This window comes from Thermobia domestica, chromosome 18, assembly GCF_964235325.1.
Source record: "Thermobia domestica chromosome 18, izTheDome1.hap1.1, whole genome shotgun sequence".
NCBI lineage: Eukaryota > Metazoa > Arthropoda > Insecta > Zygentoma > Lepismatidae > Thermobia > Thermobia domestica.
The window spans coordinates 156,816,071-156,833,360 of NC_137471.1; the positions used below are offsets into that span (position 1 = coordinate 156,816,071).

The 17,290-nt window shown below is 35.6% G+C and overlaps 1 protein-coding gene across 1 annotated transcript; it reads right to left on the minus strand.

Annotated features, from left to right (window-relative positions):
• Positions 1–885: 885 nt before the first annotated feature.
• LOC145674773 (uncharacterized) lies at positions 886–14,899 on the minus strand. The gene is made up of 2 exons (XM_081744966.1): positions 14,066–14,899; positions 886–5,770 (listed from the first exon to the last, which is right to left on the minus strand). The coding sequence occupies exons 1-2, from the start codon at positions 14,428–14,430 to the stop codon at positions 3,907–3,909; spliced, it is 2,229 nt and encodes a 742-aa protein (XP_081601092.1). The 5' UTR covers positions 14,431–14,899; the 3' UTR covers positions 886–3,906.
• Between the last annotated feature and the right edge of the window lie 2,391 nt (positions 14,900–17,290).

Sequence of the window (17,290 nt, forward strand, 5' to 3'; positions counted from 1 at the left end):
TGAGAAAGTATGTGAATGCACTACGTTTTACCGGCAAATCATAGTGGCTAGCAACCTATGAGAAGGTTACGCCCTCTGTAACGTGAGTGATAGAAAAGAATTTATTTACAAAGTGTAAGTGGAGATCAGTGCTCTATCGAAATTTTACAATTATACGGTATAAAAACTAACAAAAAATCAAAAAGAAAAAGAGAAATGGGCGTATGGAACTTTGATCCTTAGCATTATAATGTAAGTAAACATATATAACACACAACTTAATATAGACAGATTGATTCAATATCAATGCAATACAATTAGAGAAAATAAAAAAATGTGTAAAGGGATAACGAGGACGGTGTTAACGCGGAAGTTAACACATGTGTATTGTTAATCAGACAAATGAATGTGTCTTTTGCGTAGGGTCATCTCTATGTGATGATGGGAACCGGAGAAGCCAAACTGAGCAGAAAGTGATTACTGGGCAGGATATGATGGATGAAAATGGAAGATACTAATAAATAACATAATCAGATATAACCTTCTGCCCCAATTCGTGACCTTTTTTTTTTTTTTTTTTGAGTTATTTGTAAAGAACTGCAACAACAGTTTTCTTAATTGGTATGTTAGCAACTTTGGGTGAGACACTTGTCGGTTTCCGGGGAACATGTGGATTTCGTATTTATATGCCTAAAAGACCTCCAAAATGTGGAATTAAAATTTTTATTCTTGTTGGTGAAACATTATACTACAGAACAAATATAGAAGTGTATGTGATGACACAACCAGAAGGCCCGTTCCAGATAAATAACAAACCTGATGAAGTAGTGAAGAGATTGAGTCAACAGATTCATGGTTCATCTTGCAAAGAGACCTTTTTACAATAATCGGTTTACAAGCTGCAATTTGGTTAAATAAATGGAATGAGACAGTAAGTTAACTATTATAGGGACAATTCGTAAAAACAAGAGAGTTGCCCCCGCGTTTGTGAATGCCAAACGGAGGAAAGAATACAATAGTGTATTTGGTTTTCATTAGAACTGCACCATTGGTTCGTATGCATCTAAGAAAAATCTGTATTTAGTGCTGATCTCAAGTATGCCCAATGACGTCAAATTAGATGAGAGTTCCAGAGATAACAGGATGCCAGGGATCGTCACATTTTACAACGATACTAAAGGTCGGGTGGACATAGTAGACCAGATACCTACTGAATATGACGAAGAAAGATATACTACACGATGACAAATAACGTGATTTTATCACTTCTAAAATGCAGAACCGACTAATAGTAATGTTATATATTTAGCGAACACAGCAAGCTTTTTCGGATTGACTCTAGAAGATGCTTCTGTACCTAATCATGTAGGAAAGCGAGGACGATGTTACATGTATAAATACATGTGGCCAGATATTTTGCCAAAAGTGCTGTAAGTGGATTTGCCTAAGTCACGCAAAAATGATGTGTGGAGACTGCTGCAGAATTGAAAAGGGGATATACCGCTATTAGGAGAAATCCTGGTTCTTTCTAGTTAGTAAATATTTTATTTTCAGTACCGGTATTTAAGCAATAAAATACTCACATAATTATCAAACTTAATTTTAACAAGAAAGGTATTGCCTCAATAAAAATGTATAGTTTCGCTTAAAGCGTATCCACTGTCTGGTGTTTGTATTTAATATTGTAAATATAATACAAATTTAAATCCTAGTTCACATCTTATCAGTCAAAAATGTTCCTGGGTCCAGGAGGAAAAATGTTACCATTCATAAGATTTTTTTTCACCTTAAAACTATAAGGTTAAGAATAATGAATCTCACGAGGGTAAAGTGTACTGGCAGAGCGTAAACATTAGGGACAAGGAGTATGCTGATAGCGATTTGGTGTGGGGTCTAAAGTGAGGTAGTATATATTGCATGAAAAAAGGTGCTGAGTTTGGAAGCGTTTGTTGATATAGGTGAGATTTACTTTTCGATATATTACTGTAATATGGACAAGTTATGCATTGGTATAGCTCCAAAGTAGGACTAGGTAATCGGACAATTAAAGGTATGTGGAAAACTTTAAGTTAGAAGGTCAACAGTTGTTTTTATATATTTTGAATAATGAAGCTATCCACACTGTAAATCTGTATGTTAAGTTTGGCAGTAACAAATCTTTGTATGTACTTAGGATCGTCTATGCATAAAATACAAAAAGACGGCATCTAACCGCAGAAAAGTGTAAGTTCGAGCTACTGCTTCGGGAAAAATATTTGTGCTATCTCTATGCTTTATCATTTCCATTGTGAAGCCAGTAGTAAGGCAACGGCTAGAGTCTGCGTTTGACAGTTGGAGATGCAGTGAAATATCGTTACGATTTATTGGTAGAGAACACTCAATTAAAATAATTTACAATGTTAAACTCAGATGGCAAGAAAAGAGTGAGAGTAACTTGGACAACGTGATCCCACGCTAGAGAAGTGTGCCAAATCAGATGTTTTATATTCTGCGTTTAATGTGGTGATGTACAGTAGAATGCTGCTCAAGAGTGCAGTGAACAGAAAACCTCCTTTAAACTATACTACAAAAATGTACAAAGTGTTACAAACAATTTTACAGACTGTGCCGTAAATATGGCTGTTTAGTGGTGAGCGAAACATGTCTGAAAATATCGATAAGGAAGAGTGGAATGTCGTTTCTCAACCAATTCTCTACATAGAAATAAGACCGCAAGACCATAAAGGCGGATTGTTTGTAGTATTAAAATTAATGGGGCAGCAGAGCACAGAATGATCTCGTACGTGAGTGCGAAACTATTTGAGCAGAGGTAAGTCTGTTCAAAAACAGTCTTCGTCGGGTGTTTCTGCAGACCATATAGGAACAGTGCTCAAAGTTTACTTGAAAGATGCCACGAATCATTTCCAGATGTTGTCAGAAGGTGACAAAGTTGCTCATTTTGGTGACTATAACTTGGCTTAGATATGGATCTACAATAAACATGGGATAACGTCAGACACAAATGAAATTCCTTTGTCGACTATTCTACTCGAGCACTCAATTTGGGATAGTACAGTTTTCATAGCACGCGTAAAAAAAACAGCGTAAATTTTATTATATCTATTCCTACAACAGAATGCAACATCTCATATAAACTCTCCGCATGTGTGAGATTTTTGTCCTTTGTGGATTATCATTTAGTTTGCAATATGTGAACCTTGAATAAATGCATTGCTAAGCTCTTTGCATCTCTTTAGTGTTGCCTTGTGCTCAACTGCGTTTCAAGGTTTTAGCGTTGACTCCATCGCCTTCCACACTTTTCACGTGTAAGGTTTTGATCCTGTGTGGCTCAGCACGTATGAACGTTGAATAAATTTTATTCCAGGATTTTTGCAAGGTGAGATTTTGCTACTGTTTGAATTCAAATGTGTGTAGCCAATTTCGAACGTAGATCAAATGCTTTAGCACTCTTGACATGTGTGATGTTTCACTTCTGTGTGGATTAACATGTCTCTAGCCAAATTTCATCGTTTATCAAATGACATACCACACTCAGGGCATATTAATGCATATTAACATGCGTAGCCAGAGTTGAACTTCGATTAAACTTCTAACCACACTCTTAGCATACGTGACCTCTTTTTCCTGTATGGATTAACATGTGTGTAAACAAACTTAAACGATGTTTAAATTCGCCATCATTCTCGTAGCATGTGTGATATTATGTTCCTCTGAGGATTGACATGTGTGCAGCCTAACTGGAACCTCGATTAAATGCCTTGCCACACTCTTGGCATGTTTAATCTTTTTCTCCTGTGTGAAATAAATAAATGTAGCCACACTTGAACATAGTCTAAATCCTACACCACACGCTTGGTACGTGTAAGTTTCTTCTGTGTGGACTAACATATGTGCACCTAAACTTGAACCTTGACTAAATGGATTATCTCACTCTTGGAAACAGTGAGGTTTTCCTCCTGTGTGGATTAACATATGTCTGGTCAAAGTTGAACGTTCAGTAAATGCCTTATCACACTCGTGGCATATGTGAGGCTTTTCTCCTGTGTGGATTAACATGTGTGTAGCCAAATCTGAACGTTGAGTATATGCCTTACTACACTCATAGCACAAGTGAGATTTTTCTCCTCTGTGGAATAACATGTGTGTAGCCAAATTTGAACGTTGAGTAAATGCCTTACCACACTCATGGCACAAGTGAGGTTTTTCTCGTTTGTGGATTAACATGTGTGTAGCCAAATTTGAACGTTGAGTAAATGCCTTACCACACTTTTGGCACGTGTGAGGTTTTTCTCCTGTGTGCATTAACGTATGTCTGGCCAAACTTGAATGACGAGTAAATGCCTTACCACACTCTCGGCACGTGTGAGGTTTTTCTCCTGTGTGGATCAACATGTGTCTACTCAAAATTGAACGACGAGTAAATGCCTTACCACACTTTTGGCAAGTGTGAGGTCTTTCTCCTGTGTGGATTAACATGTGTCTAGCCAAATCTGTACGTTTGGTAAATGCCTTACCGCAATCTTGGCACGTGTGAGGTTTTTCTCCTCTGTGGATTAACATGTGTATAGCAAAAGTCGAACGATGAGTAAATGCTTTACCACACTCTTGGCACGTGTGAGGTCTTTCCCCTGTGTGCATTAACATGTGTGTAGCCAAATGTGAACGATGAGAAAATGCTTTACCACACTCTTGGCACGTGTGAGGTTTTTCTCCTGTGTGGATTAACATGTGTCTAGGCAAATGTGAACGATGAGTAAATGCTTTACCACACTCTTGGCACGTGTGAGATTTTTCCCCTGTGTGGATTAAGATGTGTTTAGCCAAATTTGAACGATGATTAAATGCCTTACCACACTCTTGGCACGTGTGAGGTTTTTCTCCTCTGTGGATTAACATGTGTGTAGCAAAAGTCGAACGATGAGTAAATGCCTTACCACACTCTTGGCACGTGTGAGGTTTATCCCCTGTGTGAATTAACATGTGTGTAGCCAAATGTGAACGATGAGTAAATGCCTTACCACACTCTTGGCACGTGTGAGGTTTTTGTCCTGTGTGGATTAACATGTGTTTAGCCAAATTTGAACGATGATTAAATGCCTTACCACACTCTTGGCACGTGTGAGGTTTTTCTCCTGTGTGGATTAACATGTGTGTAGCCAAATGTGAACGTTGAGTAAATGCCTTACCGCACTCCTGACACGTGTGAGGCTTTTCTCCTGTGTGGATTAACATGTGTTTAGCCAAAGTCGAACGTTGAGTAAATGCCTTAACACACTCTTGGCATGTGTAGGATTTTCCTCCTGTGTGGATTAACATGTGTGTAGCCAAAGGTGAACGTTTATTAAATTCCTTACCACACTCTTGGCATGTGTAAGATTTTCCTCCTGTGTGGATTAACATGTGTGTAGCCAAAGGTGAACGTTTATTAAATTCCTTACCACACTCTTGGCACGTGTGTAGTTTTCCTCCTGTATGAATTACCATGTGCGTAGCCAAGCTTGAACATCCTCTAAATTCCTTTCCACATACTTCACAAATGTGACATTTTTCACCTGAATGCACAAACTCACCACTTGACATAGTTGAACTTTGATTAGAGCGTTTATCACTATTTTGGTACGTATGACGCTTTTCACTTTCCTGTGTCACCATATTCTTTGTCAAACGTGATCGATGATATCGTTTGGCAAACTGCGTCGAAGTATCAGATTCCTCATAAGAATGAGAAATGGCTTTATTTAATGTAGTAAACGTACTCCCTTCTCCGTGGATAGCAAAGATTTTATCGCGCCTGTAACAAATTTAACAAACAATGAAATGTAAATGGAGATAATGATTAAGTAGCAGGAAAGCATGTAATCATTCGCTATATTACATGATAAACTTACGCTATATTACATGTTTTATTAAATATGAAATGGAGTACCATTTCACTATTGTCTCAAAATAAGTTGCTGTAGTTTGTTTCACTATATCAAATTAAACTATCATTTATATCGTGGCGGACATAAGTCTATGACCGGGTATTGTCGGCTGTCTTGACACAAATGAGAATTAAATCTGTCTTATCTGTAGTTTCGTGTGGAGAAAAAACCAACTTGCGATCCAAACGTTTAAGAACAACTCAACGTATTAATAGAAACTTTACCGAAGATAATTCACTTATATCATCATAAGAGGAACACGAAAGGCATTTTGAAACGAATTTATTCAATATATTTCGGTTTTGTGTAATGTTGCCCATGAAAAGACGAATTTCTCATCTCGATTCTAAAACAAACCAAACAAAATCGGGATGAAACATTTTAATTCGAGACGGGACAAGGTTAACTCACACTATAGTCATGCTTTGGAGATGAGAATCGAGACGAGACCAAAACTATCGTAAACATTTCTCATCTTATCTCGATTCTAGAAATAGTGTATGCCACTCTTTAAGCAACAATTGCTCTGTAGACTGAATCTTATACATCATTTTGATAAGATTCCAGAGCTCACTGAATTATGGTCTGTGTATATAATTTTGTAGCAAAGGTTTTTTAATTACATCTGCAAACTTCACAAGTTAGTTTATTACAAGCTTCAGTTTTCAATTATATTCAGTTCTTTTTTCTTACAGTTTTCTTTCCTGAAAACGTACAGTAGAATATATTCTACACGAAATATTAGCGGAAATCTTTCGTTTAAATTTGAATAGCTGTAGAGGTGTCTCATGATGGTACGGAACCCCTTTCCCGAAACCCCTTCGACATCTTCTGTAGCTTAGACAGCACAACCATTACTTAAAAACAACTGTAATTACGGCTGTTGTGAGTTCAGAATCCCTACTTTCTACACCAAAATTACCTCGAAACTTTCCGTTATAACATTTAACTTTCCTTTATAACATTTAGCTAGTTGTAGGGAAACTTTCCGTTATAACATGTAGCTAGTTGTAGGAACGTATCGAGAGGGTATGCGCTGTTGGTCCTGACACTTCTCTCCAATCCCGACTATTTTGTATTTTGTGGCTTACGCTACGGGTTATTTTACAGGCTTTAATACAATGTGTCCTCATACGAAATTTGTTACCTATACTATTTATATTATTCTTGTTATTACTGAATATTTGAGACCTCAATATTACGTCACACTGCCGTAGCAAAGGTGGGATAAATGCAATAAACAAGTGACAAATCTTGGGAAAAATCCGAAAATCAATGTGAAGGTTACGATTATATTTACAAGAATCTAACTACTACCAAAAAACACGATTTCAACCACATGGCGACCGTTCTCCGGATTAAATTATAGCATTTTTCTACAACTGCTTTTACAATACATTAGTTATACTGATAACGTGTTGAATTTGGATCTGCTTAGCCTAGTGTCGAAAGTCAATTTCAATCAGAACCTCGGCGAACACAATTAATTAAAAATAAAGCAGAGTGATAGATAAAAACAAGAACTGAGTAATGTAGATTTTTCATGTAAGTTAAGTAAATATGTTTTGACCTTGAGAGCAACAGAGGTTAATGTAGTTCATAAAAAATTTTATTGTTGGTTTTTAATTCCATGTAGATGTGAGTGGATAGCAAACAGCTGATTGAGTATACACACATACATACATGTTTTACACTATGCACCTTCATGTGCTTTTATGAATAAGAGTAAATGTTTTAATACTAATACACAATAACACACTGAGCAAGGCTATGTGATAATATGTAAAAAGAAAACAGTATCACGTGACAGTTTCAACACAATAACTGTGCAAACAAACAGAGAACAAATAGAGAATGTTTCGGAAAGCAGGAATTTGGACGTACAGGAAAAGAGGAAGCAGAATAATTGAACTAGTCAGAAGAACAAAGAGAAAAGCAATATCGAACAAAGAACAAGGGGGAGTAATATATAGAGTAGGATGCGAGAAGTGTAACAAAATTTACATAAGAGAAACAAAAAAATGCAAAAAAAGGATTAAGCAGCACCAGGATGATGTAAGATTGAAAATGGACAACAATGCGATATACAAGCATCAGAAAGAAACAAACCACAGGATAGGGTGGGAAGGAGCAGAGGTCATAGAGGTAGGGAACAGGACTTTGGTGAGAAAATGGAAGGAAGCCAGAGAGATTATGAAAGCAGGACGTAAGGTGATGAACTGGAATGCAAGATTCTCGATAAATAAGGAGTGAGAGAAGATTCTGCTTAAAGAAGAAGGAATAAAAAGGAAGAAGAAAGAAAGAGAAACAAAATAACAAAGAAAATAGGGATAATTAGAGGACAGGACGCATCCAGCGGAAAAAGTAAACCTTTAATTGGACACGTGTGCAGGTACAAAGTGAAAGTGAAAGCCAGACAAGTGTTACTTTTTAAAGAAGGGGCGGAACCTAATTAAAATTGATCTCCGGACAGTATATATAAGTGATGACCAACTCCCAGCAACCAGAAGGAGTGGAAGTCTGATGAAGACACAGTTATTGTGTAGAAACTGTCACGTGATACTGTTTTTCAAATATTATCACATGGCCTTCCTGAGTGTGTTATTGTGTATTAGTACAAAATGGAATAAAAGCCTATTAGAAAAGTTATAGAAAATATTTTATATATGGTACTAGTTTATATCTGTGTTAATTTTATATTGAAGCACTTCGCAAAGTGAAACCTGAGTTCTAAAAACAAGAATTGGTTGTTAATGGTCGTAATATCAAAATTCTTAGTGTTTCATATTTTAAGTGCATGTTTCTTATTTTCGTATTAAACTCAGACATTTATATTTTTGTACTTTGAATTAGTTGCTCGTAACTCATATCAATATGAAGGCTATTGTTTTAGAACAATTTCAAGCAATGTTGACAGAGGAATTAGAGAAAAAATTAGAAACCATTGCTCAAAAATAGTAATGAATATTGGATGCCTAGGACAAAAAATACTTGAATCAGTAGGTGAACTTCAAAAGCCTGTAACAGAAAGGAATTGGGAGCGTAGGAAACAGCGAATTGAATGCCAAAGGAGACAGCTTACGTAATAATATCAAAGTAGCCAATAACTCCTTTACTGAAGTACTCTCTGAACTAGATAACGCGGCCAATCATGTTGATTCAGTAACTGCTGAGTTTAAAAATAGTGTAGCGGAATGAAAGAAAGGTCTCACTGTGTTCTATGAATACATGCGAACGGCACAGTTCGAGTGTAGGCAAACCAACAAAATAAAAAATTGCAAGGCGGAAAAAAAACTGTCTTGAATTCAAGCCGGCCCAAGATGTGAAAGATATGTGCCAAATAAACCAGAAAGTCGATTGCAGTCAGGAAAAGGAAATATGCAGTGTAGAGATAGCGAAAAAGAAGAATCGTTACGCGTACCTGTAAAAAAATGTTTCTAATGTAATTGTTTTGCCGGCAAGGGATACCGATGTTTCACACATGATAAGCGGTAGCGTTCAGGTTGCGCGTATCCGCCCTCTCGAAAAAGCCAGGGAAGGCTTGAGAGTTCAATTGATGATTTTGTGTGATAACGAACTTACAGTGTTGTCGGTTTTGTGTCACAGGCAAATGGTTTTGCGCGAATGAACAAATTCAAATTTGTCTTTGTAACAGTGTGTGTCTAACGTAAGTAGCATTTTAGTGCTGCAAATCCATTCCGACTTTATCAGCTTTGAGTATTGTAGAAGGAAACGACTTAAAATTCACAGTAGACCCGCCAAGCGAATTCTGTTTTACGTAGAGAAGGTCTCGTACATAATATATCGGTCGGAAATGTTTACCGTAAACAAGCGTAACACTTCAAATAAAGCACACGCAGTCGAAAGTATATTTCCGTTAAGGAACCGAAATGAAACACCAAAGTTAAGAAGAAAAAAAAAGGCCAATGATACCCAGTTGAGTTTTCGTAATACATTATTAACGTAAACTCGATTTCGAGGAGCATAATCAGTAGAATTAAAATGAGCAGACGTGATCATATCAGTACATCAGATGCAACATTTATTAATTTTCAGTTCCCGAAATGTTTGAATTTTCAAGCTATTCCCTATTGCGAAATTGTAAAAAGCGAAAGTTTAAGTGTAGTGCTACACAAAATGTAGACATGTTGATTGCTCATGATGAAAACAATGTGCGTCGACCTCCACGTACAACGCATTCTCAGCACGCACAACCACACATTAGACGTGCAGAAGGAAATAAGGTGAGAATAAAAAGAAAGTGCCTTGGTAAGCGTAATTCGGAACGCACTAAACTCGGTCAAAGACGAACTACATGCAAATTAAAGTCGAGCTGTAGGCGAGGTTATTTCGAGTCAAACATGCGGAAGAGGTATACATCGACTCCGAAGAGCAACTAAAAAGCTTAAGCGAAAACACGTACGAACATTGTATAGTAAACTACATGGCAAAATAAGGTAATAGTAAGCGCAAAGCTAAAAAGAAATTTATGGCAGGTATCGCAATGCAGCGTAAATCTAAACGTCGCAAAGGAAGGCGTGTCATTACGTGGAAGTTTAGTAAATACGCTGTAAAAAGGAGAAAAGTTCCGAAATTAAACAAACTAACTGGAAAAGTACACGTAACCGTGCTAAATTATAGCTTACAAGCGTAACCGGCAGAGATGGAAAATCAAAATCTTAGCACAAAAAAAGCGTGAACTTCACCCCAACTCGGGTTAAACCCCAGAAGAGATGAGAAATCAGAAATACCGAATTTCAACTTTTAAACTTTTAGATTATGAAAAAAGGATTATTGTTTATTTGTTTGATTATTTCCCCGAATTTCGAAGGTTACTTTTCAGAATCAAAGTGTGTGCCCACCGCCACTGACGCACCAGTCCAACAAACCATCAATATCGCTCTACAATCAGGTACGTTTACTTAGATGTCATGTTTTATGGTTTCCTTACAGTATTTGGAGATGAAAGATGAATGTGGAAAAGAGAGGAAAGACAGCATTGGAAATTTTAAACAGGTAATTGATTTAGAACGCGATTACCGACTTTGAAATTGTAATAATAAAGCACCACTTGTGAAAAGTATGGCTATCCCGTTTTGGATGCGGACTTTCAGTATCGAATTCTTATTAGGATGTTTAAGTTTTGTATTTTTTTTTCAGGTCTTTCCTGTATTGGGAACCATACTTCACAATAAAATGTTATTATCAAATTTTGCTTGAGTTTTCAATCATTCTTCTTTATGTTTATATTAACATTAACTGTCCCCATACAATCAAGCATTTAGAGACATGTTAGGCAATTAGATATAATTACGAACATAATAAGAGAAGTACTAGTAATAGCTAAAATTAATCATACAGTTAAAATTTTGGGTTATTAAGAAAATGTGCTCCTAAGATAGTGAACTTTTTCATCTGATGTTGTGATTGTATAATGAGAAATTATGCGAAATTTGTAATGTAAGATCAAGCCGCCGTCAAAATACTGTAAGTTAAACACAATTTAGTATAATATTTAAAGTACTTGACAATAACCTTGAATTTGATAAAATTGCTTGTTGATTTGTCCGTCGTTCGATATATATATGCAGTCTACTATGAAAAGTCAATTTGCATTCAATGTGACTAATGATAACTGAAGTTAATTAACTTCAGAGAAAGGGATATTATAAGTTAAGAAGAGTTGAAGGTTAAAATATAGTTAATTCTCTAGGGACATCCCTACTTTCGTTATAAAATTAAAGTGATGAAACCAGTCCGACGCCTGGTTGGGTCCCAGCTAATTCGGCAATTGACTAAAATTTCAAAAATTTGTTCTAATTTTTAATGTTTGGCATAATTAGAGAAAAGTATAATAGTAATAAAATTGATGTTCGGATTTTAGATTTTGATATAATATTTAGTTTTGATTTGGATTTATAGAAAATAATTAGAGTTTTGATTTGCATTTAGAGAAAGTAAATTATATGTTATTCTTTTTGATATTTGAAAATAAATCTTGTATTCTTGTGCCGGGAATCATAAACCGATCTCGAGAAAAAAAAAGGGAAGCCCGTTTACGATTTCACTCTTTACTACGATAAACACCGGATATTATGATGTATCGATAGTACGGAGTGCCAACGTCAGTTAGGCAGTATATGGTAAAATTAAGGTTTATGTTATGAGAATATATTAAGATTGTTACGTACGAGTAGGCCCTGAACAACAATAATGTTTAATGAACAAGTTAATATTACTCTTATCTTGTGTTTCACTATTGTGACAAATGCTCTCGGATGTGACTTTATTCTCGATAAAGATAAGTGCAATTGCTAGTAAGCCACACATAAGTATTAGCTAGCGCTCTTTAAAAAGTTACATTTGTAAACCTACCAATTTTGTAGGTACGAGCGGGCCTGAAGTAATACTAATGATTAAAAAATTGATGAATTGAAATGTGATGTTGTAGCATTTAATCTCCCCCCAGGGTGTATTTCTTGTCGTCCTTTTCATTATATTTATTTTCTTATAATGCCTCCTCAAGGCCTGAATGTTGACATCCCAATTGGGGTTCGGAAATTAACCCTGATTTGTCATGACTTGAATGCCGAAGGCATGCAACTAGGGTGTTATGTAAGGTCTTATGGTAGAAGCGATTCATTCGAATCGTCAGGGACCCTGCAAGCTTCAACTGTAAGAGATTGTCAGCACCGTTGGTTTTAGCATCCAATTCATTAATCTGTATCTTTTATGAATGAATTATAACCTGTGTTGTCAAATAATTACGCACAGAATGGCGCTCCGTAGGGCTTAACCGCCGTTTAACTAATTTATTTGTATTAAAATGTTCAAACGGTTATTAGTTACATTGTATAATATAACGAAACTGACTTAACATTGACGGAAATTCTTTTAAAATTTAACGGTCCTTACAGTGACTGTTTTCCACGCCACTACAACAACAAACCCTCCCTGTAATTAGAACTGATGCTGACCCCAACATTAGCACCAAAATAAAGTTACATGTTCTATCGTAGAAGGTAGTTGAAATTTCTTGTATACAGTTCATGGTTTTACCGACGGAGGACTGTGAAACTCTCTTCATATTTTGTGCAAAGTAATGCCCGATGTGCCACTGTAAGCGAAATGAAGTATCAAAATTTATTGTGGGAAATCATAACACGGAACTATGAAAATGTTTGGGAATGAAGGGATCCATATAATTAAGAAGTTACGTCTCTAATGTATTGTGTTACTTTGGAACACAAATATACAAGCAAAGACAGCATTTCAGCATGTTACCTATAAAATACTTAGGAACGTACAAGAACACATTCAACACGTAAGACATTTAAGTCATCCTAAATACAGAATTTTGCGCTATCCTAGTTTACCCACATTCTGCGTAATGCCCTAATCTACATAGCAATCTCATTTTTACCGGCCATCTAGCACATGCTGATTAGCGTGATTTTTACAATAATTCATATATTATGTACGTACACCAAGCTCCTAAAGTGATCCCATATTGAGAAATGCAGGTCCATACCCTAAAAAAGATTCCTGGGATTGCAAAAAGTCGACTTCCTTAAAAAAATGAGTGCAGCTATGAAATGGACTGTTGTATGGATTTCTACAAATAATGAACATCCATTGTTGGTTAAAATATTCTTTGTCTTGTATTTTACTTATGTTTTTCGGAGCCCGCCGGAAAAATCAAGCTAAATCAAAATAAAATCACAAACGTCCATAGTTTATGTTCAAATATAATACATTACAGGTTTACATTTGTAAAATTTTAGGATAATTACCATTCTCATTATTTATTTTACATAAGTCTCTATATAAATAAAACAATATCGTCGAGCACCCATATTTGAAATATGTGCAACAATTAGTGAGAAATGTGTAACCAATAATGAAGAAATAATTATTTTATCAAGATACGAACTACATAAGAAATGTATGGATCGTATCAATCTTGTTATTATTTTTTTGGTATACAGCTTGTCTATGTGTGCCATGTCATTTCCAAATTGTAGGCTACTAACTTACGTTCATGATATCTCCCATACCTAAATATTTCTCGTAAAGTATTGCTTTTAACCAACAAAATTTCCGAAACCATGTAACCGTATTATCAATCTGAGCCAATTAGTTAATGAAGAATTGAACATTACCTTTCTGGCCGAACTGAATTTAAACTTTTTGTTGTTAATTGTTGGGAATCATTAGAATACGACGCGCAAGTCTCCTGAACCACAATTTTTTTTAGCGTTTCTATATTACTTTCAAATTCAGGATCTTCTTCTAGTGCTAATTCTGGTTTCACCCTATCAACGTTTAGTTTCACATCCAAAGAGCACCTAGCTGTATCCTTGCCAATTGTTTCCTCTCCTTCCGTTGTAGATAATATTAACTCTTTGTTGTCATTCATTAGTTCGTATGTCCACCCTCTCCCTTCGAGCGGATCATCACTAGATAAGTCATAAGCAATTTCTTCTTTGCACATCAATTCCAACTTAACAGACGCCTTACCAGACATTGTGAATTGAAATATAATAAGAATTTAACACTATTCTTATACTCCCCTTATATTTTTTTGGTTAATGAAATGATTTACACGTTGCCAGTGTTAATAAAATGATTTACAAGTACGTTCACAAAAGCAAGTTTATATTTCCAATCTTCTTCTTCTTCCTCTTATTCTTCTTCATCAACCACAATTGCTCTCTCTGCAATTGATTGTTGGTTTGTAGTAAGCATTACAAAAGTTTTGCATAATATCATTATCACTGTATTGAACAAGAATATCGGCAATTTTGAAAGGTAATTAAACGTGTAAAATGTAAAGATTAGAACAGTTGAAAAATGATAAAAAAGTAACAAGATGTGTACAAAGTCATAAAACAGATAGAAAGTAGTAAGTATGATAAAGCGAAAATATGTGAAAAAAGAAGTGTCGCAATCGGGAAAAAGTCAAATTTCAGGCTCACGTTCAGGTTCAAGGTATTTTCCTTCCTTCTCTTCGGAAGTTCTTTGTTTTCTTTTTATTTCTTTCTCACTTAGTTCCCTTTCATTTACATTAAAGCGTAGCCTCCAAGTTAATTTAACCAAATGTCCTTCCTTTTTCATTTCATCGACCCATTTCCATTTTTCCCTGATTTTTAGGGTTTCTTCACATTTTAACAATAAGTTTCATCTTCTTTAAAACATAATTGACATTTTTCTTTCACTTCTTTAATTTTTTTCAATCTTACCCCTGTTTCAAAGCTCCCTGACCTGGCTTTGAAAATAAAAATGCTTCGCAAATCATTGTTCATATAATTTATTTTCTCATAACGCCTTTTATATGTGTATATTTCTTTCAAACTTCTCTTCTTGACTACTTCTTCATACCACTTTTCCTGCGCTTTCTCTTTAATTGTTTCTTCTGTGATTTTTTGGAAAGAATCAGAATGGTACAATAGGAAAAGATCAGAATAAGGAGAGAATTTCGAACAGATAAAGGGGGCTGAAGACCAAGTTCAACAGAACAAGAGGTAGAGAAAATGGAGGAGTGTAAAATGACTGGGAAAAAGTGTAAAAAAGAAGGGAATGTATGAACGTGTAAAGGAAAGAAAAAGTGTGTAAGTTTAGTAAATATGTATAGAAAACCCCACACAACTCTCACACACTCGTCATCAAAGGACACACAAAGCACGATGCACTCGCCATAACGGCCACTCTACTCGATATTTCATGGATACTCTCCCGGCAATTATAGACGGTAGTTGCAATCAAATATACGATCAGGTTTTAATATGATACAGAATACTTGCTTATTGAAAGAATTAGTTCTTCTTCTTCTTCTTCTTCACAAAGAAAAAGCCCGACCTGACAAAGACCATTGGAAATTTATAATGTGTTTTAAGCCACTGTTGTATACATTTTGAAGGCATGAGCTACCGCTGACTTTATATATTATTATTATTATTATTTATTATTATTACTATAATAATAATAATAATAATAATAATGATATGCATTACAATGAACGAAAAGTGGTTGGTGTGTTTTCTTTGTATTTTTGTTTTGATATCATTTTTGTTTTCCACCGTAAATTAAATTGCACTAGTAATTTTTTTCGTTTATTCTATTTGTAAAATGTTAACTTTTACCAATGTCAACTCATTCAAGAGTAGTGATAGGCAGAGGGAATATTTAGGGTGGAAAGGAAAATAAAAAACGGGAATATTCCCGGGTTGTTCTCTTGCATATCAATTTCCGAGAAGGAATTTATTTCCATTTCTTTATTTTATTTTCCAAATTATAAGAAGAGTATGAGAAATTACTTTATTTTCATTTATTATGATATACTTCTAGGTTTTAAACAATTTGCAGGTTACAAAAATTAAAATTCGTTGACTGTATTTTATATAACTAGTCATATGATTTTTTCTAACAAGGGAGATGTTTCGGTTAGAACGCGATAATCGGTATAAAACTTGGTATACATATATAGGACTAAGTACTGAACACTGTATGAGAAGTCATTCCCGTGTAAAACTCGTTTTCCGCCGACAACGCCATCTATCCTTCGAAACACTAGCAGTTAAATTCCTCGTTATAGGTGCTGAGTGATGATCAGTCTGGCGGGCCAGTGTGTCGTAGTAAGCTCGAGTTATTTTTAGGTCAGTGTGGGAAAAATGGGGCGGGCTGCTTGCATCAACCTCCTTCATGTAAGTGAATTTTTAAAAGACAAACTAAGGCGCAGATTTAAGAATCAAATATCAGTTGGAGCAGAAGATGAGTGATTTGCAACTAGCAGTTAAATTCCTCGTTATAGGTGCTGAGTGATGATCAGTCTGGCGGGCCAGTGTGTCGTAGTAAGCTCGAGTTATTGTTAGGTCAGTGTGGGAAAAATGGGGCGGGCTGCTGGCATTAACCTCCTTCATGTAAGTGAATTGTTAAAAGACAAGCTAAGGCGCAGATTTAAGAATCAAATATCATTTGGAGCAGAAAATGAGTGATTTGCAACACTTTGATGCAATTTAGTTATCAATGAGTACGAAAATGAATTAGAAATGATCATACTCGTCAGAGATGATAAAGAAAACTGGGCCATATGCAGAGTTCTTCTGGCTTGTGATTAGTACCATACTAAAGCGTTCGACTTACATATGCTTCCTCCAAATGTCCACGGTTGTTATGCATTTCTTCAATTACCAGATTTACTAAAGATGGTGGGATGCAAATTCTCCAACTATTAGGGAAATGGAAGTTCTTATACAACAATATACCGTTTTCTAGTTTGTAGAATTTCTCTACATTTCTATTTTGCATCTTACTGTAGGGATCGTTTGGTTTCTCTAAAATTTTAATAATTTTACTGTACTGAGGATGCTCTTTTTTTTCGGTTAACT

Bases quoted from the DNA above. Each gene is read 5' to 3' on its own strand.
- LOC145674773 (XM_081744966.1), bottom strand. From the start codon at position 14,430: ATGTCTGGTAAGGCGTCTGTTAAGTTGGAATTGATGTGCAAAGAAGAA. The intron at 5,771-14,065 runs GTAATGTTCAAT...AATTTGTTACAG, and splicing joins AATTCAGTTCGGCCAGAAAG to GCGCGATAAAATCTTTGCTA.